The 12,375-nt window shown below is 34.5% G+C and overlaps 1 protein-coding gene across 8 annotated transcripts in view; it reads right to left on the bottom strand.

Moving 5' to 3' along the window:
- Positions 1 to 12,375, bottom strand: part of RTTN (rotatin) — a 205,391-nt gene that overhangs the window by 108,295 nt on the left and 84,721 nt on the right. For all 8 annotated transcript variants that reach the window (XR_010120163.1, XR_010120168.1, XM_055296715.2 and 5 more), the window contains 2 exons: positions 10,969 to 11,113; positions 2,906 to 3,060 (listed from right to left, as the gene is read on the bottom strand). Coding sequence is in view for 6 of the 8 variants with exons in the window: in XM_055296715.2 (XP_055152690.1) it covers positions 2,906 to 3,060; positions 10,969 to 11,113 (300 nt within the window). In the remaining 2 variants the exon portion in view is untranslated. The remainder of the gene's footprint in view (positions 1 to 2,905; positions 3,061 to 10,968; positions 11,114 to 12,375) is intronic.

Raw genomic sequence — 12,375 nt, 5'->3', positions numbered from 1 at the left:
CAAGAAAAGATATCAGTGATTGAAGATCAAATTAATGAAATAAAACGTGAAGACAAGATTAGAGAAAAAAGAATAAAAAGGAACAAACAAAGCATCCAAGAAATATAGGACTATGTGAAAAGACCAAATCTACGTTTGATTGGTGTACCTTTGAAAGTGACAGGGAGAATGGAACCAAATTGGAAAACACTCTTCAGGATATTATCCAGGAGAACTTCCCCAACCTAGCAAGACAGGCCAATACTCCAATTCAGGAAATACAGAGAACGCCACAAAGATACTCCTCAAGAACAGCAACCCCAAGACACATAATCATCAGATTTACCAAAGATTAAATGAAGGAAAAAATGTTAAGGGCAGCCAGAGAGAAAGGTCGGGTTACCCACAAAGGGAAGCCCTTCAGACTAACAGCAGATACTCTCAGCAGAAACCTACAAGCCAGAAGAGAGTGGGGGCCAATATTCAACATTCTTAAATAAAAGAATTTTCAACCCAGAATTTCATATCCAGCCAAATTAAGCTTCATAAGCAAAGGAGAAATAAAATCCTTTACAGACAAGCAAATGCTGAGAGATTTTGTCACCACCAGGCCTGCCTTACAAGAGCTCTTGAAGGAAGCACTAAATATGGAAAGGAAAAACCAGTACCAGCCACTGCAAAAGCATACCAAATTGTAAAGAACATCGATGCTGTGAAGAAATTGCATCTACTAATGGGCAAAACAACCAGCCAGCATCATAATGACAGTATCAAATTCACACATAACAATATTAACCTTAAATGTATATGGGCTAAATGCCCCAATTAAAAGACACAGACTGGCAAATTGGATAAAGAGTCAAGACCCATCAGTGTGCTGTATTCAGGAGACCCATCTCACATGCAAAGACACACATAGGCTCAAAATAAAGGGATGGAGGATGATTTACCAAGCAAATGGAAAGCAAAAAAAAAAAAAGCAAGAGTTACCATCCTAATCTCTGATACAAAAGACCTAAAACCAACAAAGATCAAAAGAGAAAAAGAAGGGCATTACATAATGATAAAGGGATCAATACAGCAAGAAGAGCCAACTATCCTAAATATATATGCACCCAATACAGGAGCACCCAGATTCATAAAGCAAGTTTTTAGAGACCTACAAAGAGACTTAGACTCCCACACAATAACAGTGGGAGATTTTAACACCCCACTGCCAATATTAGACAGATTAACAAGACAGAAAATTAACAAGGATATTCAAGACTTGAACTCAGCTCCTGACCAAGCGGACCTAACAGGCATCTACAGAACTCTCCACCCCAAATCAACAGAATATACATTCTTCTCAGCACCTCATCGCACTTATTCTAAAATTGACCACATAATTGGAAGTAAAACACTCCTTAGCAAATGCAAAAGAACACAAATCATAACAAACAGTCTTTCAAACCACAGTGCAATCAAACTAGAACTCAGGATTAAGAAATTCACTCCAAACCACACAACTACATGGAAACTGAACAACCTGCTCCTAAATGACTACTGAGTAAATAACGAAATGAAGGCAGAAATAAAGATGTTCTTTGAAATCAATGAGAATAAAGACACAATGTACTAGAATCTCTGGGACACATTTAAAGCAAAAAACAAAACAAAACAAAAAAAGAAAATTTCAGGCCAATATCCCTGATGCACATTGATGCTAAATCCTCAAAAGATGTTGAATAGGCATTTCTCCGAAGAAGATACACAAATAGCCACCATAAGAACACGAGAAGATGCTCAAAATTATTTTTCATAGAAGAAATGCAAATAAAAACCAAAATGATACCAGTCTACACCCATTAGGATGGCTATAATAACAAGTGTTGGTGAGGATATGAAGAAAATGAAACACTCATACATTGCTGGTGGGAACGTAAAATGGTATAGCTGCTGTGGAAAACAGCTTGGCATTTCCTTGAAAAGTTAAACATAGAGTTACCATTACAGTTACCATATGAACCAGCAATTCCACTCCTAATTATACACTCAAGAGAACTGAAACACATGTCCACACAAAAATTTGTATATGAGTGTTTACAGCAACACTATTCATAATAGCCAAAAGGTAGAAACAGCTCAAAGGTCCACCAATGTATGAATGGATAAACAAAACATGGCATATCTATAAATAGAATATTATTCAGTCACAGAAAGAAGTAGTGATATTTGCTACAGCATGCAAGGACCTCGGAAACATGATGCTAAGTGAAGAAGCAAAAGGTCACATTATTGTTTGATTTCATTTATGTGATATATCCAGAATAGGCAAATCCACAGACATAGAAGACTAGTGGTTGCCAGGGCCTAGAGGAATGTGTGAATAGGGAGGGACTTTTTCATGGATACAAGGCTTCTTTTGGGGGTGATGATAAAGTTCTGGAATTAGGTAGTGGTGACAGTTGCAAGCATTGTGGATATACTAAAACCATTCAAATGCACATTTTAAAATTGTTAAAATAGTGACTTTCATCTTAATTTTTTTATTTTTAAAAAACAGAATTCATAACTAGAGATACGTATTTGAAAGTCATCAGTGTAAAGATAATCATAAAGTCATAGGCATAGGTATGACTGCTCAAGTAGATTTGTAGACAATTAAGAGAGAACCAGGAATTAAACCCTAGAGAACAAAACAGTGTGTGTGTGCATATGTGAGTGATGTGTGCACGTGTGTAGTGAAGGAGACCAAGCACTTACAATCAGGCTGTAACAGATTAAACTGAAACAAAAACAAGCAGAACACTATAACTGATTATTACTTAAGTATTTGAAAGAAGTATTTCTTAATTTGAAAGAAGTACAAAGTAAAACTTTGAAAATCAAAGAAAACTTAGGTTCTATATAAATGCACCTAAACCTGCAATGTTACAAATGGTACCTGTCAGTAACTTCCATGAAATTGAGCAGCAAGGTATCAAAAAGAGCAATCAGTTCTTTCTGAAGTTGTTGCCTGACAGCAGTCCGGATATCATCTGTTTCTTCTCGTGCCTGTGACTCTGTCAGAACCAAGAGGTCTAACAGTGGGTTTGCACTCTAAAAAATGAAATTTGTAAAAAATATATTTACTAATTGAACTACATATTGTTTCCTATAAAGGGTTTTGTTGCTAACCACGTTCTAGTAAGAGTTTTATTTCCTAACTAGTAGGTGTGGGCCTTTACTGCATTAGTAGAGATGTTCTAAATTCAAAAGATGTTTAATATATTCTCAACAAAAGAAAAACATATTTATCATATAAAACAGAAAAAAAGGACGAGAAAAACAAAACCACACATAATCATGCCACACAGAAATTGCCACTATTATATATTGGTATATAACTCTCCTTTTTGTTTCTGAGAATATAAACAGAAAACTGTACATTTTTCACAAACCTATAGCAAGTGAAAGAAATCACTACTGCAACCATTTTTTCCTACTTCCTGTTATTAACAATATTTCTGCAAAAACATTAGTTTAATATCTGATTATTTTTCAACAATAAGGATTTACCATACTAACTCCTGGATAATCAATGATGCATAATTTCACTAAGCTGCAACACACAGTGTACTCAAGTTGGATTTTATCTTATGTATGAATTCTGCAATAAAATTATTAAATCAAAATATTATAGGAGTTTTAATTTTTTGATATATATTGCCAAATTGTCCCTGTAAAAAATGTACCAATACATACAATTACACAGGATGTGAAAAGACCCGCAGCACTCAAGCCAATGCTATGTGGATTATTACTGCAATAATCTTTGCCAACTTGATAAGCTAGTAAACAAATATTAGTGCTTTCTAAAATCTTTCCACATGCACATGTATGTTTATTGCAGCACTATTCACAATAGCAAAGACTTGGAACCAACCCAAATGTCCAACAACGACAGACTGGATTAAGAAAATGTGGCACACGCAGTGGCTCACGCTTGTAATCCCAGCACTTTGGGAGGCCGAGGCGGGTGGATCATGAGGTCAGGAGATCGAGACCACGGTGAAACCCCGTCTCTACTAAAAATACAAAAAAATTAGCCGGGCATGGTGGCAGGCGCCTGTAGTCCCAGCTACTCGGAGAGGCTGAGGCAGGAGAATGGAGTGAACTCAGGAGGCGGAGCTTGCAATGAGCCGAGATCGCGCCATTGCACTCCAGCCTGGGCAACAGAGCGAGACTCCGTCTCAAAAAAAAAAAAAAAAAAAAATGTGGCACATATACACCATGGAATACTATGCAGCCATAAAAAAGGATGAGTTCATGTCCTTTGTAGGGACATGGAGGAAACTGGAAATCATCACTCTCAGTAAACTATCACAAGGACAAAAAACCAAACACCACATGTTCTCACTCATAGGTGGGAACTGAACAATGAGAACACATGGACACAGGAAGGGGAACATGACACTCCGGGGACTGTTGTGGGGTGGGGGAAGGGATAGCATTAGGAGATATACCTAATGCTAAATGACGAGTTAATGGGTGCAGCACACCAACATGGCACATGTATACATATGTAACAAACCTGCACATTGTGCACATGTACTCTAAAACTTAAAGTATAATAATAATAAAAGAAAAGAAAAGAAAAATCATTGAGGAACCTGTTAAAATGCAGAGAAGATTTGAAATGTTCTCAATACAAAGAAATGACAAATGTTCAAAGTGATGGATATCCTAAGTACCCTGATTTGATTATTATACATTGTATGCATGAATCAAAATCTCACATGTAAAAATATTATGTATTAGTAAAAATGTAGACTCCCAAAAAAATAAATAAATAAAATTTTTCCTCTTTTCCCAACTAAAAAAAAATAGATAAAGGAATATAAAAGGATTATTTCTAATAATATTGACAAAAGAAAATGTTACATTAATCAGAAGCATTAATATATGGGATATTTATTAATCATCTATGATGTCTCAGGCACTGTGCTAAAAAAAAAGATAGTAAGATTTCATTTGACTTTTTGAATAAACTAGAAGATTTGCATTTTCATTCCTGTTTTACAGATGGGAACACAGATTTATAAAGAGGTTAAATAACTGTCTAAGTCTTAGACAGACAAGGGCAGAGCAAGAAGCATCTTACTCCAAAGCTAGTATTCCATCCTCAGCACAGCGTCACAGCACTAGTGCATGTAACAAAATACAAAAAGAGATACAATCAAAATGTAACTATTGTTCTTATAAAATCCTTCACCTAAAGAGCTCAAATCAAAATTAATTGCATTCTCTTTAGGGAAAAGAAATGAAAATATGTAAAGAAACCTCTAAATTGCTTATAGTATATAGAGATATATACAATTATAAATAATATAACTGAGAGCTTTCAGAAACTATTTAGTAGAGACACCTTGCTCTTATTTTACAGTGTTTTAACATCTAAATAGTTTTTTTCCCAACTTTTTCTTTTATCTTAAGCAATATATGTCTTGGATAAATTAAAATCGCATAAGACATAACTGCAACTTTTATGTTCCATACATGAAGAATTGAGATAAACATTTAGTAAATCATAAAAATAAATATACTTTCTATAGTGCTCTGAGCCCTAAATATCCAAAAGTTGACTCACACTCACATGCCTTCTGACTCCCAAAACTACTGACAAAATGAACAAACTGTTTATACCAAGATGCAAACTCCATCTTGTAAAACAATTTCATTATCGGGAATTATTAATTCTGATATGCTGATAAAAATTAAGTAGAAGCTACTCTTAATACATGAATATACTGATACAGTATGTGTATACCTAAAAATTAAGATTCTCCCAAAGAATCTCATCCTATTAATAACTTGTTTCCACTTGAAGATTACTGAGGGTTTTTTCTCTTTTTACCTTTGATTTACATGTTAACACTGAAATTCAGTGAACCTCAGCAATACCAGTTGTAAAATATAGGGTGAAATACCATTTCTCAAGTACAATAGAGTAGAATAAGATGTCTCTACTGATGCCTACAGATGTCAAGTGCTTAATCATATCTGAAGTTTTTGTCTTTAGATATTAGGATTCAATCCTAATTTTAAATCAACTACTTGGGCCATTATTCTGTCACTGGTGACCTCTAAAAGGCAACAATTTCTATAACGATGGCTCATTTTCTTTACACACACAGTTACCACTCATCATATCCAATTTTACATCCATCAGCAAGCTATGCCAAAAGTATGTGCAAGACCCTCAATAAAGTCTGAGTGCACATGAGCCTGTCACAGGAAAGTCAGCCAAGGAAAATATATATGCCGTGTAATTCTGTTGAGCTTCACCAAAAGAAGAAAAAAACTAACAGCCCCACATTTATGAATTTCCATCAAAAAAAATGCATTCCGAAAAGAAAGGTATTCAAATTCAGCACTTCTAGGTTATTATAAATAAAATATCATATTAAAAACAGATTAGAGGTGTAATAAACTCCTAAATTGCCTAAGAATTACAATATGTTTGTAATAAATGAATGTCTTGATAAAACACATAGAAGAAATTTTCACAAGGGAAAGTTCCTAAATCTTCTCTCAGGAAGTTAGCTGATTTTTCTTTTCACTTCCTCTTAGCATTCTTCTGACTAATCAGGCATTCATATCTGCCTAATTTTGTTTTTGCAACCACAGCTTTTGTATATCTTTTCACGTATGTCCATACATTCAAAGCAATTTACTTGGAAATGTTATTTTACTGAACTTCTTAAATCATTTCTCACTTATTTTACTCACTTCAAAGGATAAACTTTAAAAGGTACTTGATTTTCTATTTCCAGGTTCCCTTTATCCTAAACATTGGTAGTTATATAACACATACTAATTTATCTTGTAGCATATTTAGGGAGTAAACCCACCTGATAGTGAATATTTAAGTTCACTTTTGTGCACTCTTAAAAGTATTATTATTTATAACACTTGCGGTGATAATATATGAGACAAAGTAGAAGCTTTCCGAAGAAAGGTTTAATACCATACAAAGCCAAATAAGTAAACGTAACTGTACCAAAAATTCTTTTCAAAAACTGCATTAAAATTATAGTACAATCATCTAGAGTCTTGTAGGAATTTCATTTTAATTTCATAACTATGAATAAATTATAAAATGTACATCAACTTATGACATACTACAAAATTAACAGTAATTTAAAGGTATGGTGTTCCAAGTCTAAACAAATATAACAAGACTGAAATCATATCTAATATCGTTTCTAACCATAATGATAAAAAACTAGAAGTCAACAAAAGAAGGAATTCTGGAATATTCACATATACATAGAAATTAAGCAACATGCTCCTGAACAATCAATGGGTCAAAGAAAAAGCTAAAAGGGAAATTTTAAAATGTCATGAGACAAACAAAAATGGACACAAAACCAACCAAAACTTATGGGATGCAGCAAAAGCAGATCTAAGGACATACATAACAATAAACATCTACGTCAAAAAGAAAGAAAGATATCAAGTAAGCAACCTCAAGGAACTAAAAAAAGAGAATAAATGAAGCCAAAACTTAGTAAAAAGTAAGAAAACAATGAAGATCAGGGCAGATACAAATGAAATAGAAACTGGAAAAACAATAGAAAAGATCAACAGAATCAAGTATTGAGATTTTGAAAAGATGAACAAAATTGACAAACCTTTAGCTAGACTAATAAAAAAAGAAGACAAAATCAGAAGCAAAGGGAAGACATTACAACCGATACCACAGAAACATAAGGAATCATAAGAGACTATTACAAACAATTTCATGTCAACAAATTGGAAAACCAAATGGAAAAAATCCTAGACACATAGAGCTACCAAGATTGAATCATGAAGAAACAGAAAATCTGAACAGACCAGTAACAAGGAGATTAAATCAGTAATACAAAGTCTTTCACCAAAGAAAAGCCCAAGACCTGACTGATGGCTTCACTGCTGAATTCCACCAAACATTTAAAGAAGAATTAATACTAATCTCTGTACTCTTCTAAAAACAACTGAAGGAGGAATACTTCCAAACTCATTTTATGATGGCAGCATTACACTGATACCAAAGCCAGACAAGGGAACTACAAGAAAAGAAAATCACAGGCTAATATCCCCGATAAACACAGATATAAAAATCCTTTACCAAATACTGGCAAACTGAAACCAAGAGCACAATAAAAAGATCATTCACCATAATCAAGTGGAATTTATTCCAGGGATGCAAGGATGGTTCAACATACATAAATGTGTAAATGTGATACACTAAATGTATAATAAAAAAAAAAAAATTAATAGAATTAACAAAAACCACATGATTATACCAACAGATGCAGAAAACGCATTTGACAAAATTCAACATCCTTTCATAACAAAAACTCTCAATAAATTAAGTAGAAAAGGAATCCCAACACAATAAAGGCCATATATGAAAAACCCACAGCTAATATCATACTCAATGGTGAAAAGTTTAAAGCTTTTTCTCTAAGATCAGGAACAAGACAAGGATGTCTACTCTCACCATGTCTGTTCAATATAGTACTGGAAATCCTAGCCAGAGCAATTAGTCTATAGAAAGAAATAAAACGCATCCACATTAGAAAAAAGGCAAGTTAAGTTGTCTCTCTATGCTGATGATATAATCTTAAATCTAGAAAAACCTAGACTCCACCAAAAAACTTTGATCTTAGGTGAATTCAATAAAGTTGCAGGATACAAAATCAACATATAAAAAATCAGTGGCATTTCTATACACTAACCGCTCCCCCCCAAAAAAACTCATTTAAAATAGCTACCAAAAAAAATTAAGATACTTAGGAATAAATTTAATTAAAAGGTGAAAGATCTCTACACTAATGTCCAAGTTGCAGGTACCAGAATGAAATCATGCTCCAAGGAAAGGGGAGGGGAGGGGAGAGGAAAAGGGAAGGAAAAAGTGAAGGAGAACGGGAAGGGAGAAGGGAAGGGAGGAAAAGAAAGAGGACAGGAAAGAAGAAATGAAAGGAGACTAACAACCCAATTGTGGTGGAGAACCAGCAAGGACAACAAGATACAATTCACAAAAAGACCGAATATGAAAATATCTCCATCTAATTCAAAATAAGTTATCTATTTATAAAACCACAAAAACCTCAGCACACACACACCTCTACAATTTGACACAGCAATTACAATTCTAGAAATTCAGTCTATAAATGTACTTGCATATGTAAGCAACCTTGAACGTAATACACGGTTTCCATTTTTGTTAAATCTTAACAAGTTATAAAATTAAGGTTTTGTGTGCTTCTTGTAATTAACTACATAGCTTATTGCTGAGTTAAATGTTTATTGAGAGCTCGCTCTGTGCAAGGCACTATAGTAAATGCTGGGTATGCAATAATGAACAAAACAGTCCCTACTTTCACCAATCTACAATAAAGGAAAAGATAATTACTATGGTTTGAACGGTCCCTCCAAAATTCATGTCGAAATTTTATCCCCAAAGTAACAGTATTGAGAGGTGGGCCTTTGGAGGTGACTGGATCATGAAGGCCCTACCCTCATGAATAAACTAATCCATTCATGGAGAGTGGATTAATGGGTTATCATGGAAGGGGAACTGGTGGCTTTGTAAGAAGAGAAAAACCTGAGATAGCACATTAGCATGCTCAGCCCCCTCAGGACTCTTCAGAGAGTCCCCACTAGCAAGAAGGCTCTCACCAGATGTGCCCTCTTAAACCTGGACTTTAGCCTAGACTCCACAACCATAAGAAATAAATTTTTTTATAAATTACCCAGTTTCTGATATTATGTTAGAAACAGCAGAAAACAGCCTAAGACAATAATAAACATCTAAATAAGTTTTGTACACACACAAACATTCATATCAGTTAGCATTTCTAACAACACAGGAATTCATATTTTTACATAAAATTATCTCTAAGTTTCACAAATGTATTAATACATAATGAAACATATTTGCCTTATAAGATCCACTATCTCCTATATCAGTTTAGGCCCTCTTTTCTAGTTTTGTTTTGTTTTTTTTTCTTATTTGTGTAAAGCTTTATCTTAGCTAAGTTGAGTAAATTCATATGGTATTTGCAAATAAATACATAAAGAGACAGAGAGAACAACAACAGGGACCTGGCATCTTGGGTTCTTTGCACACTTCTTAGAATAAGAAATCTGAATAGCCAAAATTTTTAGAATAGCTATTTAGAAAAATTTTAGAGCTGGGCGCGGTGGCTCACGCCTGTAATCCCGGCACTTTGAGAGGCTGAGGTGGGAGGATCACCTGAGGTCCGGAGTTCAAGATGAGCCTGGCCAACATGGTGAAACGCTGTCTCTACTAAAAATACAAAAATTCGCTGGGCGTGGTGGCAGGCGCCTGTAATCCCAGCTACTTGGGAGGCTGAGGCGGGAAAATCATTTGAACCCAGGAGGCAGGGGTTGCAGTGAGCGGAGATCGCGCCATTGCATTCCAGCCTGAGTGACAGGGCGAGGCGCCATCTCAAAAAAAAAAAAAGATTTAGAATTTTTAGAAGAGCTAAAAATCTGAGAGTAGTGGGGGCTAGAAGGGTAAATACTCCAGTAACCGTTATTTAAGGCCTGAGCACACTTTACTCATTCTTTATAACTTCACCATCACTATACCCTCTCCTGCCTCCATCTGGCTTTGTTAGCTAACTCTCAACATGCCTATCTGGACATCCACCCTGTCCCCTGCCACCTGAACTGAAATCCCCACTTAAAAATACAGTTGCAGCGGAAAGTTCACATGCAGTACAGGTTTTATTAAACACAAGACTGTAGGTCCCATTCACTGTACAGAATTTTAATAAACACATTCACAATCCTATCAGGAAAGCCATGTTGTTATGAGCCATTCATTACATGAAGACTACTTTACCAAGCATAGACAATATAAAATTATCCTTTTCCATAATATAATGTTAATGATTTCTACAAATAAGTTACTTCCCAAACTTAAAATCCAAATTCCTTAACACCACTTACATGTCTAAGAAGTAATTCGAGAATCCAGTTTAGAAGTTCTAGTGAAGAATTTTTTCTTTGTTCTTTTATTAATTTATTTAAAAAATGTACGATATCTATTAGCAGTTTCTCATCTTCAGTGCAAGCAGGAAGCACTTGTAAAAACCTATAATGAAAAGACAATAATTATGGTTTCTGGCGCTTTAAAATACACAATACCACTGTTCATCATAGATACGTGGACTTAACAGGTGTCTTGTGAGGATGCTATTTTATGAGACACTGTTCTAAATGCTTTGAAAAATGCAAAGTTGAAACAAACTGGGTATCTGCCTTCAAGAACATGAGCTTATAGTGGAAAAACCATGTGGACAAGTAACTAAAATAACTAGAAGTGACAAATATCATAGGAGAAAAATAACAAATTCAGAAAAAGTACCAAAAAAATACCAAGGGGAAAAACACTGACTCTAACTGTCCCATGAAACTTGCTTTTTCATACTGGGAATGCCATGTTTCACTGATAGGAAGAATTATTACTTCACACCTAATTCTGACCAACTTGAAAAAATAAGGTCATAAAGTGAGGGGAAAAAAAGTCCTGCAAGGACGCTACCAGAGTTTGTAACAGGCAAGGAAAACACTGAAGGTAGACTTAGGATGAAATTTGTTTGTATGTTCACAGCAAAAGGATATGAGACAATTTTCTGAGATTTCTTTAAAAAAAAAAAAAAAAGGTTTAAGAGAGCTAAAAGATTAGTAGACAATAAAACATTTGTTTAAAAGGGAGAAGTAGTTTGGAAAATCGTTTTTTTAAAAAGCAATCAGGAAGAGATATGATGAGATTCAATTTTATCTGTAATGTTTTATTTTTTTATAAATCTAAAGCAATTGCATCAAAATGTTAGTAAGAGTGGCAATAATACGAATCTTAATATTCAGCATTTATTGAGCACCAACCTTGTGCCAGCCTATGTTCTAAGAGCAGGGTTTTTGTCAAACTTCATAACAACAGCATGAAGTAGGTACCTCTATCTCAAAGACAAGAAGACTCAACCAAAAACATGATTAAGTCGTTTTTCCAGTCACACGGCTAGCAAGTTTTAAAACATGAATACTAAACTAAGCAGTCCAACACCAGGGATATATAATGCTGTATTTCTTAGTAATGTGGTGTTTGTCTCATTATTATTTTTCCTTACTTAAAATTCCCACATCCCCAAAATGACATTCAGCTGAGTAGGATGGCAGGTGTCGGATTATGAAAATTGAGATTAGAAAAATACTCTGAAAGGATGGAATGAAAGGATGATTCTAACAACCATAGATCTTTGGGGAGATTTATGATTTAACAATCATAAAGATTATAAGAAGTCTTCCATGATATCCAGTGTAACATTAAAATATCAGCTCTGTAACCCCATTTTA

This window comes from Symphalangus syndactylus, chromosome 1, assembly GCF_028878055.3.
Source record: "Symphalangus syndactylus isolate Jambi chromosome 1, NHGRI_mSymSyn1-v2.1_pri, whole genome shotgun sequence".
NCBI classification, from domain to species: domain Eukaryota; kingdom Metazoa; phylum Chordata; class Mammalia; order Primates; family Hylobatidae; genus Symphalangus; species Symphalangus syndactylus.
The sequence above is the reverse complement of the archived record's forward strand: the minus strand, read 5'-3'. Positions and strand labels throughout refer to the sequence as shown.